At 36.7% G+C, this 23,907-nt stretch overlaps 1 protein-coding gene across 1 annotated transcript in view; it reads right to left on the bottom strand.

The window, feature by feature from the left end:
• Positions 1 to 23,907, bottom strand: part of LOC140234043 (dystrobrevin beta-like) — a 101,992-nt gene that overhangs the window by 49,073 nt on the left and 29,012 nt on the right. Inside the window, 2 exon segments of the mRNA XM_072314124.1 lie at positions 1,386 to 1,466; positions 11,380 to 11,463. Of these exon segments, the coding sequence (XP_072170225.1) occupies positions 1,386 to 1,466; positions 11,380 to 11,463 (165 nt within the window).

Genomic DNA, 23,907 nt, shown 5'->3' with positions numbered 1-23,907 from the left:
CCACCCAAAATACAATATGGACAACGTGTGCTGGGTGAGTTTGTCTATACATGAGATGACGAGACATACGCTGCGAGGACAGGTGTACAATTGTACCAAAGGGAGTGGCAATTCACCACACGTCATCATTCACCTTCCCTGTATTGCATTGCGTGACCACCCTGAACGAAAAAAAAAAAAAGTGGAACATTTTGCAGTGTGGAAACTTCTGCGCATTTTAGCCTCCATCCAGAGCACGAAGATATACCGGTACCAGAAGAGCACGTACAAACATTATGTTCACTCTGTTTTATCCATTTCAGTTCATACTATCACAAGTGTACTTGCACACATTCAGTGAAATTGCAAACAAGCACATTCTGTCTTGCAAGACCTACTACTTGTACAAAAAAAAAAATAATAATAACAAACGCATACATTTCCAAATCTATAGTATTTGCTACTATCACACCATGTTTCCCACCTGGGAATCTTGATATATACTCACTTTTGTTCTTCACAGACACTCTCTCAATATCTGCTCAACATACAAGTAGGTGACAAACTGTGACTATAAAGGGGTTTAATACTGAAAGGCTTGATATTTGCAGACCTGGCTTTCTTTCGTGAGTCAGACAAAAGAAGCCCTAGATTTGGCAGGGTAGAGCAAAGAGCATTTATGAGCCATAGAAGAAGAAGGAAGAAATAAAAAGAGTGTCTGAAGGCATCCTGGATTCATTCTCCAGAAAACCATGAACACAGAAACGGCTCCTGAAAAGATTTCAGATCAAGAAATTGGTTTCACCTACATTCAGACTGCGCACATACATTTCTAGCATTGAAGGTTGTTCCTGACAAGCATAAAGCTCACCAAAGTCATGCCCTACATAGCAACTATGTCTTTCACATGCATATATATATATCAAGCAAGTTGTTAATACAACTTTCTACTCTAAAGTTCACAGCAATAGGATTATTTTTTTCATTTCATTTATTTCCACAATAAAAATACATCAATCATTACAATTTCAAGTTATAGTATAAACATATTCATTGTGGAGGACTATTAAAAAGCCTTTCAGCTTGTTGGGAATAGCATACCTGCCAACATTTCAAGATGAAATATCTTACTCATGTACTGCAAAAATCTTATTTTATATGCAAACTGAAGTTAAAAATCTTACTTTCAGTCAAATCTTCAAAAAATACACATGATAGGTATATCATTTATATCTAAATATTTTTTTAAAATCTTATTTCTCTGACAGAAAATCTTATTTTGCTATTTTTAATGTAAAAAATCTTACTGAATCTGATAAAATCTTATTAGTTGGCAAGTATGGAATAGGCCCCAAAGTAAATACAAATTTTCTAGGTTAGAAATTGACAGTGATCATCATACTTACAGCTGCATCTTTTCTGGACAAAGCGGAGCTTGCAGCTGCATCTGTACGTTGCAAAGCGGATGACATCAAAATTTTGACTTCCTGGAGACAAGAAGGAGAGAAAAGAAAAATAATGGATTACTGTGAAACACACATTTTTTTTTTTTTTTTTGTATTCATGAAACAGTAAAATCATGTACATTATTATACTATAGAAAATTGAACGTGACATAAATCAGAACATTAAATTTCAAAAAACAAATGATCACAACATTATACATAGGCTATTGCCACTGATCATGAGAGCTCACTGCTGGCTCGTAAATTCCTAACTTGCAATAATAAATACCATGAAACCATCGACCTGAGCTTATGCCGACAGTAAATTTTTTGTACATCCTTCCCCACAAGATGAAAGAACAAAACACAGATTTATCAGTTGATGTCATTGGAATTGCCAGCTGGAAAGTACAAAAAGTTGAAGTGTTAGAATGGCATTTACTGAATGATACAGGGGGCTTTCTCATTGACTGCTCAAGAAGTTTGTTAAATACAAAAGACAGGGCTGCACACTAACCCATTTTTCTACTAGTCTGACCTGTCTAGTGGACCAATAGGTACCCAGTTTTTCCATGTTTTTTAACACTGGTCCATTCCTGAAAAAGTTACTGGTCCAACAGTGATTTTTACTGATTTCCGGGACCGTCGGACCAGTATCAGTGTGCAGGGTTGTGAAAGACATTGTATTTTAGGTGGAAACATAAAATAGCTGACTTTCTCTTGTGTGATGAGAAATTGAAATCCCAAACAGTCTCATTTACTCTGAAAAGGGCCAACAACGCACTGTTTGTAACACTAGCTTTCTGCCTATTATTAAACATAATGAAAACATATTCCCCATTTTTAGTCAAAAGCAACAATTTAGAGTTAATAATCTAGATCTTTTCAATAAAATAACCTGCTGAATAGCTTTGTTTTGTCACAACCACCGTCAGCACATTCACAGAAAAGGCATGAAAAATGTATCAATGTTATTCCATACTGTCACAGTTTAGTTTCATGCCCCTTAAATGACCTTTCTGAAGTTTCTTTTTCTTTTTTCCTTTTGTGCATCGCAGAATTTTATCACCACTTAAAAAAAATCAATTCAAAGTTATTATATCATAATGGCTACCACACAAAATCTATTCTTTTTTTCTGCTCCTTCACTGATAGGACCTAAGACAGAGTTTGAAGATTTTGCGGCATCTTTTGAATTCACCCATGTATAAAGAAACTAAGTTGGGCAGATCAAATGCAAGCAATGGAGCATGCCGATCAGGTAAACACTGCTTCAGCCTGCAAAGGCAGCTTTGCGCAACAATAATTAGCAGAGATTATTGACCTTGTTCCGGACCATCAGGAAGCAAATTGCGTGTTTAACCATCAAAGCTCTTTAGCGCTCATTATGATCTAAAGTAAACCGCAGTATCATGAAGTCTTATATAGCTACGTGGCAACGCTATTCCTGAAATTCAAATCACGACTTAATACTCCCATTTATGATTTTTCCTGTCATCAAACTCATGCTCGCATTCTCTTGTACTTGCAGTACACGTTATAGAATTCTCATCTGGCAGAGGCATCTACATGTACATCCACATGATGTTTGATGTACACTATACAATACAATGTATGTACATCAAACACAATCTGCATTTTATAGACTGAGCACAGTGTTTACTTTATACAGCAGCTTTAAAACTGCTTTCAAATAATCAAACATATACATGTATAGGGACATTCCAACTCAAACATAACTGTTGCATAAATTCTCTATGTCTGTGAATGCAACACATACGATCCACAGGGACTTTAGAGTAGCTAAATATAACATCTATACTGTACTATTGTAAATAGATTAATGTGTCTGAGTACGACAGACAACAAACAAACAGACAGACAGGCAGAATATACAAAATACAGACAGACCTGGGACAGATCACCTCTGGCAAGTTAGACAAAGACAAGTAAAGACGCAGACAGAAATATAAAGAGAAACAGAGAGAGAGAGAACTAAAATGTATGTGTGTGTGTGTGGTGTTTGTGTAACAGACAGACAAACAGAAAGACAGCTACTGCTTGTAGAGGAGAAAGAGAGAATGTAGAGATACAACTGAGAGCTGCATCTTTGTAGGATAAGGAGTGATGGAGAAACAAAAAAAAAAAAACAGTGACAAACAGAAACTAGTTAGTCCCACAAATGACAAAAAAAAAGGCTATAGGGAACAGAGTAACTAGCTTCTACACTGCTGCACACACTTTCATCTTGATCTCCACATAAATGTATCATTCCATATTCATATCATAATGAAGAAATTATACCGGTACACAAATTCATAATTACAAAACTATACGGATGCTGTAATGTACTACATGAGCTGTATTCTTTTACAATATATTAAAAATAAACTATTTTTTCCTCATTTTGAGTTGGAGGGCTGCAGCAATTTTGTGGTGTTGAATGCCCACTTAGTAGCTGAGTCAGTTCTTCCATTTTGGGTGCTGCATCATGCAAATGATGCATATTCAAGCAAAGCTTACACTGTAGCTGTAAGCAAATGAATGCACTTAAAATATATCGGCTAGTATTCACTGTGAAAACACAATGTTTTAAAGGCATAATTTACCATTTGCAGATGAAAGCATTAGTGCTGTATAATAGTTCTAAAGTGTGAGTTAGGGATAGAAACAACCACTGTCAAAATTTGAATCCATATAATCGATGTTAAGTGTTGTTAAATACACAAAATCTGAACAATAGTTATAATAAACAATTTTCCAGACTAAACCGTATACAGTTACGGTTTATTGAGAAAAACCCTGATATCTCCTTATATTTTAGGTTTTATTGCAAATATTTCATATGGTAGGATGTTTTATGATACAACAGACCTACACATATGCATCAAATGTGAAATCTTGAAAATTTTTGAAATCACTGCTCCCAAAGGTAAACTGGACCTTTAAACAACTAAGAGATGTATTATTATATTCATCATACCATCTTGTTGTGGGTATGTGTAATGGATTTTTTTTTTTTGTCTTTAATGAAAAAAAGAAATATGAGTGATGAGAAAGGGATCGTCTTACACCAAATATTATCACAATCATAAATTGGTGCCATACTGTTCAGGAAGACACAGAAAACAAAATCCTAGAATTTTGTAAACATGTTCACAAATTATGGCTTTACAATGTGCAGTATTGCTCGGCTTGAATATACCCTTTTCTGCAAAGGAAGCGCTAACCTCCAACTTGTACGAAAATAGTCAGTGCTCTTATATCTCACCTCAATTACAGAGGGTAATTGTTCTGTTGTTGGCAGAATGGCCAAGATGCAATGTGCAATACAACACATCTCAAGGACCTTGCCCAGCTACTGATGTGCTAAAAGCTTCACTTTACAAAGTCTTTGATGTTTTAAGTGGCATTCTATTTTCACTCATTAAAAATTCTCCATGAAGTATTTTCCCCAAAATCTTAGCCCATGGTCAAAGTGTGATGTGTGCGTGAACTTTTGAGTTTAATGTGTTTCTGTAATACAGGCACACACTCCTAAATCTTGGACTGCTTCATTATTAAAAATGGGCTTTCAAGCATAGATGTGAAGTCTGATACAAACCTTTGAACATCCATCACAACCGTAATGAGTAAACCATCTATGGTATCTTTCCTTTCCCTTTACTGTTGCTCTTGATAGAGCTGGAAATTCTGCAAATCAGTATCTGCTGTCACAATAACAAGCAGAAAGTGCCAATTAGATGGAACAAGCAAAGCTGTTTGCACTTGATATGAGAAATTACTGCCCTCCTAGAAGACTTCAGGCAAAGATGCTGGCATTTTGGCAACAACACGAAATATATCCTGCAACCATATTGTCATAAACAGCAACCGCATCATATGATGTATGTAGAGAAATGTAAGAGAATATGGGTGAAGGCTTTACTCCTATTCCCCAGGATGCGTTCAGTCACAAGTCCCTGTTTTTTCCCCTTCATCTTGTCTTCCTGTCGTCTCCTTCTTCTAATCCCGCCCAGACTGTAATAGAACTCCTCCAAAAGTTGACCTTCTGACACCGCAAAGTTCTAGCCCCGCATTAAGTTTCTATCTTCCTCCTCTCTCGCTCTTCTGTTTCTTTCCATTTCTCTTCCCTCCACATGGTATAATGCTCATCCTTCCCCGGCATCCATCCATTGCTTGCGCAGTCATGTAGGGTTGTGCTGCATAATCCATCTTTCCTGCATTAGCGGAATATTTGGGTGAGACGCATGCATCACGGTCTGGCAGCAGGGGCACAAAAAAGAGATGTGCAGAAAATTCCCCCCTCAGCCCTTGTCCAATGTAGCTCATTCTTTGTCTGTTCTTTTGACCAATTTTCTCTTCCCATCCTCCATTAACCCCCTCAAATTTTTCCTTTCTCTTTTAAAAAGGGGGGGGGGAGAGGAAGGGGTGCTGGCTCTATCTTACTCTTTCTGAGCATTCCACCCCTCCCCCAACCACTTCGCCAACGACGCAAAAGCAATTTGTGTAATGTGAGTCCAAAGTGGGATTTCCACAGATCCTGCGGGCGCAGGGGCTATTTTTATCCCTCGAGCACGGCCATGTACGTTACGTGAAATGGCCTAGTACGTGGCTTTGCTGCACAATGAAAATGCCACGTCAATACAGCAGAAGGCAGACGATGTCAACAATATTTACAAACTGGTCTGCTGGTCCAAAGTTATTTTTCCTTGTAAAAATCTCCATATACTGGACTGGTTTCTTATCCTGGACCTTATTGAGTACCAAAGGGGGAACACATTTGCTGATTGTACATCTTCACTTTGTTTCAATGCAGAAAGGGAACAGATATTCATAGCAAAAGTTAAAGAGATGAGGATTGGAATCTATGATAGTTTTATCAGTTTTTAATTTCTTTACAGCGTGCTCATTTCATATTGTGTAGCAATCAATTACGATCAGAACAGCCTATTAACATCAAATGATCCTCAAATGAAAAACACATCAACTACAGTACTCCTGCACCTACTCAGTGCAACCTCAAAAAGTGGCATCAAATTACTGCCGTAATTTTTACAACAAAGTTTTACTGAATGTTGCAAAACAAAATGTGATTTCTAGGCAAGACACTAATGGGGAAAAAGTGGTTATGTACGACATGTTGAGCTGCTGCTGCTTTGTGCAAAGCATTTACGCACTACTAGAGCCCCAATTTGAAAACATCCACAGGGGATACTACATCACATACGATCAGAGTAGACAGCAGCACTGAAGAAAAAAAAAAACATTCATAGAAAAACACAAGGATGCATGTGAAAGAAAGGCTGTTTTGTCAGCAAAATGTCTCGCATCGCATTTCCTATTGAGTGCGCATTACCAGGTATCCTCCGGGGGGAATCCTGACACTGCAATATTATACATGTTGTATGTGATAACATCAGTTGCCGTAACAACTGCATTGTTTGTAAGAAACCAGACACCAGAAGGCAATAACAAGTTTGTTTTTTGTTTTTTATTCTTTGGTGAAAGAATTGGAAATGTCAAGTACCATAATGGATAAAATGAAACCTGGAGTAGAGTTACATATATCGCAATAAAGTGTTTTCAGGAACAAGATCGTCGATAAAATTTTCAGTAAAAACAACAGAGTTAACAAACACGAACAATGGTGTATGGTGCATAAAATGGACGGTGACTCTACTTTCAATTGCCGTAACAACTTTCAACTGAAATTGTACTTCTGCCTGTTTTTTTTTTCATTATTTTTGTTTGTTTGTCTGTAATTCTACTTTAGAATTGAACAGCAGGAATGCTTTCTTAGACATATAAACTCACAGAAAAGATCAAAGAAAATGGAAATCTTAAAGTTGTGATAACCCACAGCAGCTGATTGCACAGGTGCTATTGCACAAGCCTACTAGTAGTTTCATATCTACTGTAGAAAGGTGCAACTAAATTTGCTTGAAACAGTTCAGTTCGCAACTCCTTTTTACTTTCATTCTACGAAAGCAAATAATTCACATCATAGACAATAGTTTGATGATACTTAACATCAAGGGAATATTGACAAACTGTATCAATCAAAGCATAAATTCATTCATTATACTTGGACACTTTGAAAGACTAAAAACAAACCCAGAGGCCCTATGATTTATTTACCTATTATCTGAATATTAAGAATGTATACAAGGTTCAGCAAAATAATACTTATACTTGGAACATACAATGTAGGACAAATCAAAAAGAGGAAGTTTTTCCTGATGTGAATGTGACGTACAAGTGTGCACTTCTTCCTTCAGTACAAGACTCCATGATCGCGAATTTAACCACTCGCGAAATCATCGAGAACTCCCAATTCCCGAAAATTTAGACTCACGAAATAAATGGAGCATACAGTATATTGCATCAATAGCAACCACACTACCAGTTATGCACAAAGTTAAAGATAATAAAAAGTTTTGGTACCTCAAAAGCTTCCCTGAATTTCCTTGTCTTGGTTTGTGTTTCAGGTTAAAGTACGTTGTCTGTGAGAATTACTCGCCCCAAAGTGCTCTCATGTCTTAGTAATTATGCAATAATGGTTTCGTACCATAGCCGACGCTGTACAGCGTCGATAAATATTGTACGAAACCACTGACTGCGACCAGCAGCGTGCAGCCCATTGTACGCATAGCTAACTGCGACCAGCAGCCCCATACGCATAGCGTAATGGGGCTTCGCATTGTAGCATTCAGGATCACGACAGAATTAGTATCGCAGGTAAATGTCAACTTAAAATCCAAAAATTTCTTCGATTTGAAGACCTACCAATTAAGTTGAAGTATTGAAAACAGGCTTCGAATAACGTTTGGTTCTGCCAATAGTCCCTTTCTGTTCGAATTGATGACTGAATGTGACTCGGTCGAGAGGACCTTGGGAGAGCTACACACTGGATACCATGGCCAGCGCATGCGCACACAAACATCTTATCCGTTCATGGATTTGAAATTTGTGTGCATGCGATGTGTTCGCATGCACTGGCTGTAGTATTCAGTGTACTGTATGTAGCTCTCCTAAGGTCCTGTCGACTGAGTCACATTCAGTCATCAATTCGAACAGAAAGGGACTATAGGCAGAACTAAACGTTGCCCGAAGCCTGTTTTCAATACTTCAACTTAATTGGTAAGTCTTCAAATTGAAGAATTTATGGGATTTCAAGTTGACATTTACCCTGCGATACTAAATCTGTCATGATCCTGAATGCTACAATGCGAAGCCCGATTACGCTATGCGTATGGGACTGCTGGTCGCTATACGTATGGGGCTGCTGGTCGCAGTTAATTGCATGATTACTAAGACATGAGAGCACTTTGGGGCGAGTAAGTCTCACAGTGTTAGTTATATGAAAGGTACTTTAACCTGAAACACAAACTAAGACAAGGAAATTCAAGGACACTTTTGAGGTACCAAAACTTTTTATTATCTTTAACCTTTAGAAGAACTATTTTCATTGTTGTCATACGAAATTTTCTTGTGACATGACTATTCAAAATTTGATACCATGCAAAAAAAAAAAAGATTATACATGCACTATTAAACCTCTTTTGCACTTGTAAGATCAATTGTCCACCAGTAAATTGCCAAATTTCTATCAAATTTTATCCAAACCTACAGTACAATGTACCAGTACTTGCTTTAAGGACAGCTTATGGCTAAAAACCAGAAATGCAGAACAAATACATGTATGCCCTGAAGAGAACACATTTATTTTATATTATTTTAAAATGAAGATGTATTATGTTAACAAGAAAATCTTCTAATCTTTCTCAAGCAAATAGAAAAACAGCACTGTCATGGCTATCACACTGACTTATACTGCCAGCTATCAAACTACAAAATATAAACTCCAAGAGGTAATAGGAAACCTCTTGCTTCTATACTAGCATTTCAACTTATCATTTATCAGAGCTCTTAAACACTTACAAGGTACCCTGTGTTTCTTGAGGACCTATGGTATCTAGTGATTTGATTTGCAAAATGCAGGCTCTTGTCTCTTACGGCCACGGCAAGATGGAATTTATGGAAGCTGTTTTCCAGTGCTCAGTCAGTATCATGTCAAGAACAGCGACTGCCCTATTACCTCATCCCCATTTCTAGCCTTGTTTCAAGGCTTCCAGCTCATTCTTCTCCTTCCTCTTTTTTTTTTTAACTTTTGGCATCATGCTTGATTAAGGGGGTACAATGAATGTGCACACTCAGAATTCCTGCACCTTTTACAATGATAAATTCCTTGACTTTTCCATGTCTTCTTCATGTAAAATTGTACAAATGTGTTTTTTTTTTTCTGATTGTACCATTGTGAAAACCTAAGTGGTTAGTGTTAATTTTAAAAGTACATGTAAGTCACTATTACAAGTGTAGGTCTAAAATACTAGTAGTGTCCATGTTAGTGACAGTCTGTACACCATCCCAACACTGTCTGAGCAAACAAGTTCATCTGATTTTATTTGATAACATGTTATCCTTTAAAAAAAAATTACATTGTAAAAAAAAAAAAATCACCCAAAGGAAAAAAAATCACCCAAAGGTAAAAAAAAGTATGCAAATTTATAAATTTCCATGACTTTTCCATGATATATAATTTTGCATTTTTCATGACTTTTCCAGGTTTTCCATGATGGCAGGTACCCTCCACATTGCAAATAGCAAACTTGATGGAAGGTTAAAGATCAAATATATTCAGTTCACTTCCGTCTGCCTCAGTTGAAATGATAGGGAAGACAGACTGTTATTTCCATGAGGAATGCTGTCTGACTTTGGTTCAACTCAGAACTAAATTTCAAAATTATGATTATGATATGAAGAGTGTCAGAACTTCACGTGTGGTAGATTTGGCTGGGATATCATTTCATACAAAGCTAAAAATCTTAAGATTTTAAATCCATCCTCCCCGGATCACCGTCTTCGAGCGCTACTGACTACAATGTATGTGAACACTTTGAAGATGCTGAAGGAGAATGAAACCCAACATGCGTGTGCATTGAGTGGATGCACCAACTTTGGTAAAACACATCAGCAAAGTTTGATGAAAAGTATGAATTTTTGAAATCCAGCATTACCATTGCTAGACAAGCTGAATACTGTACGAGCTGAAATTTTCGCGTACAGATATTTTCGCGAATTGGTCCTTAGAGGACATTTTCGCGTGTTGTTAATTTCGCGGTTGCGAGGGTCTAACTGAACTTAGTTATTTGCGCGTTGTTATTTTCGCGTGTTGCTATTTTCGCGATTCAAAGGCGATTCGCGAAATTCGCGAAAATAAAACCACCGCGAAAATTTCAGCTCGTACAGTACAACATTTAGTGACATCACACACAAATTAAAGAAAATTAAAAAAAAAAAAATAAAAATATTTTCATTTTTCTGGCATACTGGAAAATCCCTTGATGAAACTACCACTTTCAAAAAGCAAGCTCTAGAAATAATAACCATTTTGCAACATTCTCTTGATCCATATGAATACAAAATCTTGGGTTGTATTCCCCTTTAAGAAACTGCACACTTTGTCTGCACAGCATAGCATTGCCTTTGTTTGCATGGTTTTGGAAATTTGTTTTGTTACAAGTTGTTGTTGGTTTTTTTTGGGGGGGGGGATTTTTAAATAATACTTTCCCCTTAATCCATAGTGTGCAGGTGATGAAGAGAAGAGCAATTCATTAAAACAATGAAATGTCACGATTGCAGAGAAAGATCGTCCAAGCAAATCTAAAATTCTAAAAAGATAGTGCTATTCTGTCATTACCACCAGCAAGAAAAAACAAAAAACAAAAACAAAACAAAATCTGAAAAAAGAACAGAAATATGAAGAAGTTAGGAAAAAATATTTAAAAAAATCAACAAAACAGAATAATTTATCCCCATCCCATCCCCCCCCCAAAAAAAAAAGAGAGAGAAGAAAAATATGAAATAAAAACAGCAGAAATCATCAACTCACTCATTTCAGCTATAAGCTGGCGTCTGTCTCCCATACTCTTCTGGGATGCGTCGTCGAGACTTCCGTCCATGGAGACGCTCAGACCTGGTGCAGAGAAAGAGAAGGACAGATAGAATGGATTGATCAACAGGACAGAAGATGTTCACCACAGACACTCATAATCATGTGTGAATCACGCTAATCACAAACCGTATGATAGTTCAGCCAACGACCAGCAAGATTACATCACGTGTGACGCAGGCTTTTAATGATGGTGTTCTTCATTTATATCCCTATGCAAACTTTCAAACAGCACATAAGCTTTTATTGCTATTCCCTCTAGCAGCATGTACAGCCTGTACATGATGTGTGCTGTTGTAATACATCGATTAAACTCTCTTTTCACAATGTACAGTATTCATTTCATCTACTTGGGTTGAATCGTTTTGGAGGCTCTCTTCTTTTTTTCTTTTTTTTTTTTTGAGGAGGGGGGGGGGGATGGGGAGTGAGGAGGCGGCAGCAACATAAACAAGTACCTGTAGCAATAAAGTGTGCTAAGGAAATGGTTTACAGTGTTTTGTAGATGAGTGCAATAAAGATCAGATTTCAAACCATGATTCCAGAGTTTGAGGCACTGTCATGGAAGAAGTCTTGCAGTACATGGAGGATACATGTAGGCTCACATACCAAGTATTTATAAAGAAAAGTCTTGAAATCTGAATCGTTTGTGAATATTGCAGGCACTAAATATTATATTCTTTTTTTCAGTTTTCACTTGTTCAGTATGTTGTCAAGTACTCTGATATTGTGTTCCACATATCACTTATGAACCCAAATGAGCATTTTTTATTCTTTTTTTTTTTTAATAATCACACTGCCTCATGGATCTTTTTATTCATAAACTCAATTCAATTCAGGTATAGCCCCCTTCTGTTCAGCATAACGTTCTGATATGCTTAATACATTAAATGTATTTCTGATATTGATTTGTCAAAATTCTGTAATGCAGTTTCCCAAACATTCTGCCTGAGTCATCAAGTATTATTATTTGATATTCCATGGAAAGAATATCAACAGCGCTACAATTTCTTTCTTTTTTTAGGCGTTAAAAAGAAAAAAAAAATATTTTACCTGCAATCATTGCCATATTAAAAGGGGGAAAAAAAGACCCTCCATAAATCATAAAAATATCCAGGGCTGCTGGGGGTGGGTTATGGCGCATTACCAATATATTTCAAACAGAACAAACTGTCGTTAAACTACAATTTGAAAATCATTTTTACCCATGGTTTGATGCATATTAAAATGTACAGTATAGTACTTTACTACTGGTACACATATTTGTAATCCACTTCAAGTTCTTAAAGTCAGTCACACTGATTCACATTTATTATAATACACAAATTGCCTTTTTTATGTAGCACAATACAGTGAATCATCACTGTATCAACAGATATTCTCTGGACAAATTTAGAACCATAGTGGGCCAAGTTCACCCATTTACACTTTTGAAACAAAGATGAATGATCACACCTGTATTAAACAGTACAAATGTACATCATAACACAATGCAGAAATTTGTAGCAAAAAATGCTTTAATGTACAGTAAATTTAAAAAGCACTGTAATCACTAGACTCTATCATGTACATGTACTACTGTATATTATGTGATCCCTGTACTTAATTTTGTTACAAAGCATGATATACTGCAACGTAAAAAGGTTTTTAAATGGTGGCATGCATACAGCCTGGTATTTGATACATTGTACTCAAATTACATGCACACAAACACATACTGAGAACACACACTTGCATACACGTAGTTCTGGCAATATAATGTCAATTGGACTCCTCAGATTAGCTTCACGTTCTTGCCCTCTTTAGATTACACTCTGGCCAAATATCTCAATATTAGCTCTGCACTGCTCATGACATTGTACAGTGTACATGTACAACGATGTGAAGATGTACGGGGCATCAATGCTGCACTGGGCAGGTTTGTTTACAAAGCCAGGTTTACGGTATGCCAGCATTGAAGATGATGAATTAGAACCATGTCAGCTGAATTGCAGGGGAGACTCAGGCATGCAGCCAGAGCAGAACTGTTGGCTAGCCTGATTCCCAGTCTGACAGTTGAATTTCCCATTTTTACGGCACTCAAATTCTACTTAGTACTGCATTATATGCTGTCATTTTTTTACAATATGAACACTTATCGTCGCAAATGAAGAGGTCACAGACGTTTTAACAACATGTTGAAATTGAAGAGCTACAAAATGTATAGTAAATGCATTATCACCCTGGCACATGGTGACATTTTTTGTGTGCTGTTAAATTTGTGGTCCAACAAATATTCATGAAGTTCACAAAAAAATTAAACCCTCGCAAAAATAACAGCTTACATTTACAGTAACATGTGTACAATGTAGTTTTGTTTCATGAAGGAACTTGAATAGAAATTGGTTACCAGTTGCTCCTAATGGTATTAAGCTGGTGCATTCACAGGTTGTTGTTGAAGGTTCATTTTTTTCAATTTTGTCACCCATGATCGATATTTATATGCATGTACAAGATGTACTTGTATATTCGACCTCATACACGTGTACACAATCTGTTTCATATTGATGTTCCAGCACATCCCTATCATACAGTAAGTCATACGCACAATACTGTATATCATGTAATATTTGCAGCAGACTGTATCTGGACCAATCAACAGTAGTTTTTGCAATATAACTATGAGTCCCGACAGAAATAAGTCACTGATATATGGGTTTAAAGGGACTGTACAGTACTGGTTGAGGTGGGAATTCATGTTTTGAACATTGCTAAGTGAGATAATGAAAAGCCTCTTATGAAATATGAAAGAACATGTAATTTCAAGAAGGATTCAACGTTTATTTGATGAAAATTGGTTTTCAAATGGCTGAGATATCCAAAAAAGTGCTAATAATAAAAGGCGACATGCCACAACTTTATTAGGATCTCTTTGTTTCACCTTGTTTTTGGATATCTCAGCCATTTCAAAACCGATTTTCATCGAATTAACTTTTAATACCCCTTGGAACTGCATGCTCTTTGACATCTCATTGAGTGGTTTCTGAATATCTCGCAAAACGTTAAAAAGCTAAATCCTCACCTCGACCAGAACTGTACACACTCTTTAACAATGTACTGAATATATGCCAAATATTTCGCAAGGTTTTTATTTTTGCAAATTTCAAGAGTCCAGTGCTATTCGCGAATTTAAAGACACACAAAAAATAATGACTCTGATCCTGATACGAATGTGACGTACACGTTTATCGTCCTCCGTTCAGTACTGTACTCTACAATCACGAATTTAACTATTCGCGAAATAGACTCGCTAAATATATGGCGTATACAATCATTTAACAGAAAAAAGGGGCAGGAAAAAAATCTCAAACCTTTGCAATCAAATTCACTTTACTGTACAACTATAAAGAAAAACTGTAGAGTACACTGTACATGCATATTTAGCATCCCATACAACTACAAGACCCGAATACTTCACATAAAAACAAATAATTTTCACACCAAATGGAGCTGACAACAACAACAAAAAAAAACATTGAGGTCAAGAGCACTATCTGCCATCATGGTGAAATTACATTGTCTGCATATGAGTATAATCCCAATGTCCTCATACTCACACAGACACACACACACACAATCATCTTGTGATGTCAGTTTGAGGCATGCCTATTACTCTTGGCCAGTGACAAATTTGTCTTTTGACACCTCATTAGTTTCTACTCAGGGCTGTAGTCTTATTTCCAGACCAGGGATTCTTCAAACCCCCACGGCATACCAACGAGAAGTGGATGCATTCCTACAGATTGTAGATTCATTTCATTTACGCAGACAGAGTAGCTGGATGTCAATCACAATCCAAATACCCCCGAGATGTTTTGTGCTCGTTTAGATGGACAGAAATATCCCACTAATTGCAACTCTCAATAATTTCTGAATAAACTGAAATACCTACCAAAATGGCGACACTTGTGTTCATGCACTGTTGCAACATGGGCTATGTATGATGGTATAAAAAAATAAAAAAATCTTGATATTTTTTGCTCTGCTTTCAAACACATGCTGCAGTGTGAGTTATCATGCTGTTCAAACTGTCACTTAAATAATAGTTCCAAAATAATTGTAAGAATTCTTGGGAATCGGATCGCAAATTTTCTGATCATGCATACAGTAATATTTTTATATCCACACAGGCAAAAATCTGAATATTTGGATCTCGGAGCAAAGCTCAAGATTCATATCCTGCTAATTCGCGTCATATGAATTCAACTGCATGTATTGTACATGATACGTTCATGAGAGTGACTGGATCAGAGTCCTCTGATTTTTAATCAGGAAAACAAAAATCATACAGTGTACTTGGAATAGGCTAATCCCCCAATGCCTCGAAAGTTGCTCAATTTCTCCTTCAACACAAAGACTTGGCTGACAGTGAAGTAATAATTGACCATCAAAACTAGTACCGGTACCAGGGTCTTTGTTGCTATTGTTGTTTATTCACTTTGCACCACTATTTGATAAAGAGCTTGACACTGAACAGTGTTGGTACTGGAACACACTGTACGTTTAATACTTGAATTATCTGGCATCACATGTAAAAACCATGATTTCTGAAGCATAAATGTTAGATCGTATTTGCTAATGCAGATCATGAAAAAATGCAAAAAAAAACACACACTTTAGATTGTGCATTTAGTAAAAAAAAAATGAAAAAAAAAAAATATATATATATATATATATTTATTTATTTATTTCCCTTGTAGGTGTATTGCACCTTGCTTGATGCCCTCGAGCACATGCTCAGTGGGCATACATTATATGTGCACTTTAAATACACGCAGCTTGAATTCCTTCATTTGCTGGTCATATAGATGTCCCAATGATAAGGAATCCTTCATAGATTTCTAAAAATAATAAACATCTATAGGCTTTTCAAATATCCTGGATCCACTCAGTGATCTGGATCAATACTAAAATTTCAACAGTGATCTATCAGGTATTCCTTGTGGATTATCAACTTTTCCTGAAAATTTAATCCAAACATTCATAACTTTGAGTTACCTCGCAAACAGACACAGAAACAAACAAACAAACAAAAAATCATGAAAAACATCTCCTTGGCAGAGGAAACAAGCCCATGTACAATGTACAAAATGTTTGTCTGCCTCTAGAGGGCAACCATAGCTTGCTGTAGAGTGAGTAAAACAAAAACCACAAAGCTTGTCTGTCATGATGTCAATCAATCAATTCAGTATATTAAATATACAATAATGAATGTTTTTCGAGTGCAATGGGCAGAATATTTCATGAGGTGAAAGATGAAATGATCCATTCAACGAGGCACAGCCGAGTTGAATGGATCTACATATCATCTTTCACTGAATGAAATATTCTGTCCATAGCACGAATGAAAAACATTTATTATTTGTTTTATATAACGCCTAAAATAGATCCTTCTCATTTGATGTTTTATCAATTTAGAAACAAGAGAGAATCTGAGATCGTCACTGAGCGCTTTACGCTTTAATAGCCTAGCGCTTAGCGCACTGTCGCATACACACACTGCAAACGCGTAGTGTGTCGGGCTTTCAGCGAGCGTGCAATGGAGCAAATCGTATGGATCCAAAATTGCACGGTAAATGGAACCCCAATTGCACGGGTGATGATGTCACAGTGAAATGGGCCGAATGACCAATGTCAAACAACCAATCAAATGACAAGATCTCTTCGGGCGTTATATAATTGAATATACAGTGTATGTACATTGTATTTGTAGTATCCTCATAATTTTTGGAGTCGATCAAGTTGCAAGTTCATTAAATCCACTGCCCATGATATGACTTGCAAACAGTCATCCATACAAACCTATTCGGTTTTTAAAAACTATCAATCAAAATCACAGAGCCACTTTGCAAGCAGCAAGCTACATGTTACTATACGGCATTACAAAGACATGCCATTGTCATGCTAAGATATTGTGTGCACTAATTACACTATTAACACAGCTCTCAGATCTCTATGTCTGGATCATTTGTATACTCAGTCCAGCTGCGTCAACATGTACATACACCAGGCAATTAAGCATGAAGGCCCCTCATTCAACACACTGATCATTGAGCATCTATCAAACTGACGGCAATGTTTCAACAGCCTAATTGCTGCTATTAAAAAGACGCCAATGTTTCCATTAGCCTAATCATCACTTCGAAACTGATACATGTGCATGTACATATTTACATTGTACATGCAGTGTGTATGAGGATTGCTCAACCTGCTGCTTGGCTATTAATGAATTCTAGTGTCCATATCTAGTGGATTGTGTTTCTGGAAATTGACAATTTCTGCAGGTATAAAATCAAGAGGTGAAAACATACTTATAACTCAGACACATGTCTTGATGAAATACTTGCATAATTTTGATCTTCTATACGAGAAAAAAAAAGGCACTGAGGCAATGCTTTATCTGCATGCTATCCACATCTATAAACAAAGAAGTTGTTGACTAAAATTAAATGTACAAAATGAGTGCAAATAAACAGTACCAAGACACTAATTAATGTGCATGATGTATCTTGTGTCTGGACAGAAAAATCACACTAAGACAACATTAAACTTGTAACTTTACTCTAGAAAATCTGAAAGCATGAGGGGTCAAATTTGGATTCACTATTACTGGACCCACATATTCATAGCTGTGCTGGTAATTGGTATGCACACAAACTGTCCTTGGAGTATTCAGTCTCAAATGCAAGGTTCTTAAATTGTTATATTTGCTCCAGAATGTACACATACTCAGCTGTACTGCATGCAGGAATATATACATCCTTATATCAAGGGTGATTTTTATATCAAATGAGCCACGAGAGAAAAATGGTACAAGTTTCTAGGTGGTCATTGCAAGCATGTGTAGTGACGTAATTACAAGAACAGTCTGGTGGCACAGTACTGTTTATTGTCATTGACACTGTAGAAAGCCAAGTTAAAACTTGGGTAATCTTTTTGATTTAATAGTAAACTTCCATGGCTTTTAAAGGGAACCTGATAAAATGAATTTTACTATGCCTAACCTGGAATATATGCACAGAATCTGTAAACATCATGAAAGCAGGCTATTCAAATGTACTCTGACACGAAGCCATTCAATACCTCATCCTAAAGCACACACACACACATTGCCACACACAGACCCATCCACACACACATACACACACACACAGTAAAGCAAATGATCACACACGCAATAGGGAAGGGAGGGGGCAGACCTCCGCACAAACTTGCACGCTACCCTATTTAAAGATGAATATAACAATCTACACACTGTGCTTAAGATTATTTGCACATACCAGGGAGGGAGTTTTAAAAAAAGCCCTGGGTTAAAAAAAAACAAAACAAAACAAAACAAAACACACACACACACTTAAAAGCAGTTGTTCACATCCAGTCTGCAGCACATAGATTGCTCTCCAGACAGACATAGGACTGAAAGGAGACCGGCATACACAATCGGCTCTGACTGGGTGAAGAATGTCGAGAGGTGAATGTGAAGCTTGGCTTGAATTGGGCAGCCAGGACTGCAGCAAAAGGTGCTAGACACTATGTACTGTGTTAATGTCATTGTATACACCAGGTATTTCACGAGTCTATTAAAATCATTCAAGAATTGGGACTTCCCAACCATTGGTTTTATAGTTGATTTGTTCTGTTCAAAATCAATTTAATATTTTGTTTTGCTATAAATAAAAAAATGAGATATTCCAGGAAGCATATTTCCCACTTCAAAAGAATATGATTTGCGGGGTCTGCATCTCAAATGTTTCGCAGGGGTGTAGTTGCGTCATGCATGTACATGTTGTACATGTGTGAGTGTGTGTCTGTCTGTCTGCGTACACTGTGTATAGTTGTTTGCGATATTATGTACAGATTGTACATTGTATGTGAATAACTACACATGCCCTTCTGGCAATTTGCATCGCATCTCTAAAAGTAATACACACAAAAAAAAAAAAAAAAGAGGAAAATCTACAAGGTCAGCACAAAAATGTGAGATCTGAACTGTCACTTGAAACAGTGTGTTAAAGTAGCTCCAGCAGGGTGATGTGCATTGCAGACCACACAGGCTTGTAATGTCAATTCATGTGTCTGAGTTGCATGCTTTGCCCGCCTTGCTTGTACAGGAGGTTTTGTTCGGAAAGAGAGAGAGAAAAAAAAATAATTGCCACATAACCTTGTGACCTTTCCATATAGTTCGCCTCCCCCTCCCCCTCCCATCCTCCTCAGCATCGCTCGATGACGTTCATTATCAGAGGAGATACCGGAAATTAGACAAAACGAACATCCAGTCCAAAAACAGACTCTCTTGAAGAGGGGGAAATTAATTGGTACACGTAGGCCTACTCTGCAGCTGATAAAAACAGGCAATACACACCGTATTTCAACAATAGGCGTACTTTGGAGAGGTAGAAGGATCGGGAGAAAGAGATGAAGAAAGAGAGAGAGATAGAAGAGAGATGAAAAGAGAAAGAAGAGAGAGAGTACCCGGTACCATTTTGTACTGACACAATATAGCCCGGTTTCACCGACATGTTTTTAATTCTGTGATTGAATGAGTCCTCTCTCCCTTGTCAACTTGCATGCCAATATGGCGCTGTTGATTTGTCTATACAAACTGTAGGTGCATTACAATATGATACCCTACCCAAATGATTGTGATAGAAAGAACATGCTAAACAACATTTCTAGTATGGAGTTTTTGTAACCCAAATTTCTTCCATGTGAAAAAGTTTCTTTATAGTTTGGGAAGCGGATTTACGTGGTAATGAGTGAAGAAATTGTTAAATGCAGAAACCCTACCTTTATCATCTTAACAGACTTTAATCATGCATCAAAGTAACAACTGTAGTATTACTGCTGATCTGATTGTAAATTTGTTTGAAAACAGCTACAATTTGAAAAAAAAAAAATCAGCATTTAAAATATTATAAGCATTCAAGACACTTTAGAAAATGTGATTTCATCAGCTACAATATATACATCATGAGTCTTCATTCCTCTATGACTGTAGGACCACATACATACATAATGGCATCTGGAGTTTTCAGGTTAACTATGAAGAATGCCTGGATAAAGACAATAAAGGAAACTTTATGGATATCGGCAGACTTTAATGCATTTTCCTTACTTTATTTACAATGCGCCGTGTACTTCACCTCTAATGTGTCAATATACATAGTATGTAGCATATAATAAATGTACTTTTTAACGTGATACTGAGAGAATTGGTACATGTATCAAATTCATCATACAGCAGAATGCATCATATCAGCAAAATTAACAATTGAAGACATTAACACCATCATGGCTGCTTTAACATATATCATCCATCATTGTATCTTTACACGATTCAAAATATTTGTCTGTTGCCTGACTTGCAACAAGTATTAAAGCCAGAGCAGAAGAGTTTCAGGAGAAAATTCATCTACTGGGCAATTCCATGGTAACTCGCGTTACAAATAATGGGTACATTTATGGGATAATGTGCCAATATCTTTGTAATTGGAAGGATCCACAAGTTACTTTTTTCATCATTGGTTAGGTAGACATACACCAACTAAATGAATCCAAAAAGAAAAATAAAGGACAAACATGTTGGGATTCCTGAATCATTTAATTTTGGTAACTCGCGTTACACAAAAAGGACATGGTCAATTCTATAAAGGCCTCTTTTTGGAAAGTCTCCTCATACTAGACAATCCTGATAAAAGTTTTCCTACCTTGAATTGATAGTGGGTTAGGACTCATGAATTAACACTATCAAAGTTGAGTAACAATGACCTGGTAAAATGTAGGGAGCCTTTATATCGGTAACTCGCGTTACGGTAACTCGCGTTACATTATGTCCACTAACACAGGGTGACACAAATTGATGACATACAACTGTTCTGATGGCACTGAATCTTGTGTTGAATATTTTGAGAGATGCTTAGTACATAGTAAAATGAATAAATGTTAAAGAAATATTTTACTAATCAACCCAATTGATAGAGAAGAATGTGTTTAAGACTAAAAAGAGCTTCACTCCTCATAGAGACCCTGAATATGTTTCAATATATACCCAGATGATTTAGGTGTATAAGTACATAATTTTCAGAGTGTAAAAATGAAAGATGTTGAAATTTTTTAAAAACAAAACATAAAAGTATCAAACCCTATCAACAAGTTTACAAAAATGCCTACAATCTTTCAAAAATTAAAATCCTGTCTTTTTGAAAACTCTAATTTCTTTGCAACTGATTGACAAATAGACCAGTTCGTAATTCCACTTTGCGCATGAGCAGAAAAAGTTTATTTGTACCAACAGGCATTTTGGTTTGTAAATTCACTGATATAAGCATCTGTGATGCGATGATTATTCATGTGATCCTTATCTAAATGATGCTTGCCAGCACATCCACCTGACAGCAAGAATGGTATTTTGCAATATAAAAGGAAATAAGCTGTTACTGCATTCAATACAAAACAATGAAATGGATGCTTGCTAAATTAAATTGTAAACTGATAGGAGTATTCTGATCCCCTGATCCAAATGCAAGTTCATTCTTTTTTTGAACATGAATTCCATAAATTGTTACGTCGGGCAAGTTTTATGCATTATGCCGCTTTGAAAAAGAGTGAAGTGCCGAACCAACTGAGAGAAAAGAAAGGTCATTTGTACCAATGTGTACATGAGCTATAGTGTAATTACGAACTCGCTTATTACCCTACATCAACTTAAATTTATTAAGCACTCAATTGATCAGTGTTTTAGTAGTAGCCATGATAAAAAAAGTCATGGGCGTGCATACTCGAGCAGTATTCGAACTAAGACCTCCTGATCTCCAGACGGGCATCATCTCGGAACTAGACCGCCGAACTTCCGCCCGACAGGAAGTGTTGGTTCTAATCCTTATATCATGCAGCGGGTACTGCGTAATTATTCAAATTCATGAAATTCTTTCGTTGAGATGTTATTATTGCAACTAATTGACAAATAGCCCTACATCAACATAATAAAAACTGAATTGATCAGTGTTTTATTACAGTGTAGTAGCCATGATAAAAAATCATGGGCACACATACTTGAGCAGGCCGGATTCGAACCCACAACCTCCTGATCTCCGGACAGGCGTCATTTTCACTAGACCACCGAATAACGATTAGAACCAACACTTGCTGCTTTATAGCATTCTGTAATAAAAATTCTGTAATACTAATGCAGGAATTTCAGAAGATAAATTTTAGGTTAACCTCGTTCACTGCTGGATGTACATGTACACATGCAGTGAAAGCCTGGCTAGACTCCTCAATGTGGCATGTGATCAGTGGCCTTGATGCTAGTATTATACAATCACAGTTTATTAGTTAATTTGTTTCAGTCCAGCATAGTGTGTATAACACTGCATTTGATTGTTTTCACCATAATATAGCTCAATTAAGTGTTAAAATTTGCTTACGTTAGTAGAAAGTTGTGTTTACAGTCGGTAACTCGCGTTACATACTGGTAACTCGCGTTACATGGTAACTCGCGTTACACTTTTCACTGACATTTTTTAATGTGATGACAGTGTTTATTCAAGTCAACATCCTGTGTACAGTATCAGGGTGTGATGAATTTAGAAAATTATGATTCCCAACAAATTACCTCCACTGCTTCCTTCAGAATGAAAAATATTTCTTGTTTCGGTAACTCGCGTTACATGGCTCAAGGGCTGAACTTTAAGGTGGTGATAAAAAAATTTTGAAGGTGGTATAGAAATTTTCTCATGGGAGACTGAAGTAGAACCAATTTGCTTCTTTAAAATGAATTAACTGAAGTGCTAGCAGAATTTTTCTTTAAAAAAAATGTATATCAAGTTAAGCATGCATTTTAGCAATTTGGATGACTGAAAAATTGTCTTGAACATTTGTAGCTGTTTCTCGGGAAATATTGGACCGATTGATATAATTCTTTGAGTTTCTTCAACTTCAATATATGGGTAATACATAATGAGTAATTCTTTTGCAATATAATAAACTTGAAATTTTAGTGCCATGTCCACATTCCCATGGAATTGCCCTACTGAACATATTTGAACACAATTCTTAGTGATACAGCATTTATGAGGCTTTCACAACTAATAAAGAAATCTTGTGTTAGCATTCCTACGCAATATCATACCGGAGCCAAATTTACGAGCATGCCACGGTCCATCAGGCATGATCAAACTGAAAATATATTGAAAGGATATCCTATCCATATATCATCATAGAATCGCAGAATCTAAATGCAGTATCACAGTCTAGTTTACTGTGTGTTGGCAAAACGCTTGTAGAGATGCAATCAAAGGAGATTACACTTGATCAAAATTGACACCTCCATATAAGCCATACACACTGGACAAGTTTACAACATCCAATATCTGCCCCCCCCCCCCCCCCCCCCCACGGAAGAAAGCAGTAACTGCATAGCTGCTGAGCTGA

This window comes from Diadema setosum, chromosome 10 (assembly GCF_964275005.1).
Source record: "Diadema setosum chromosome 10, eeDiaSeto1, whole genome shotgun sequence".
NCBI classification, from domain to species: Eukaryota; Metazoa; Echinodermata; class Echinoidea; order Diadematoida; family Diadematidae; genus Diadema; species Diadema setosum.
This window is presented reverse-complemented; position numbering and strand designations above follow the sequence as displayed.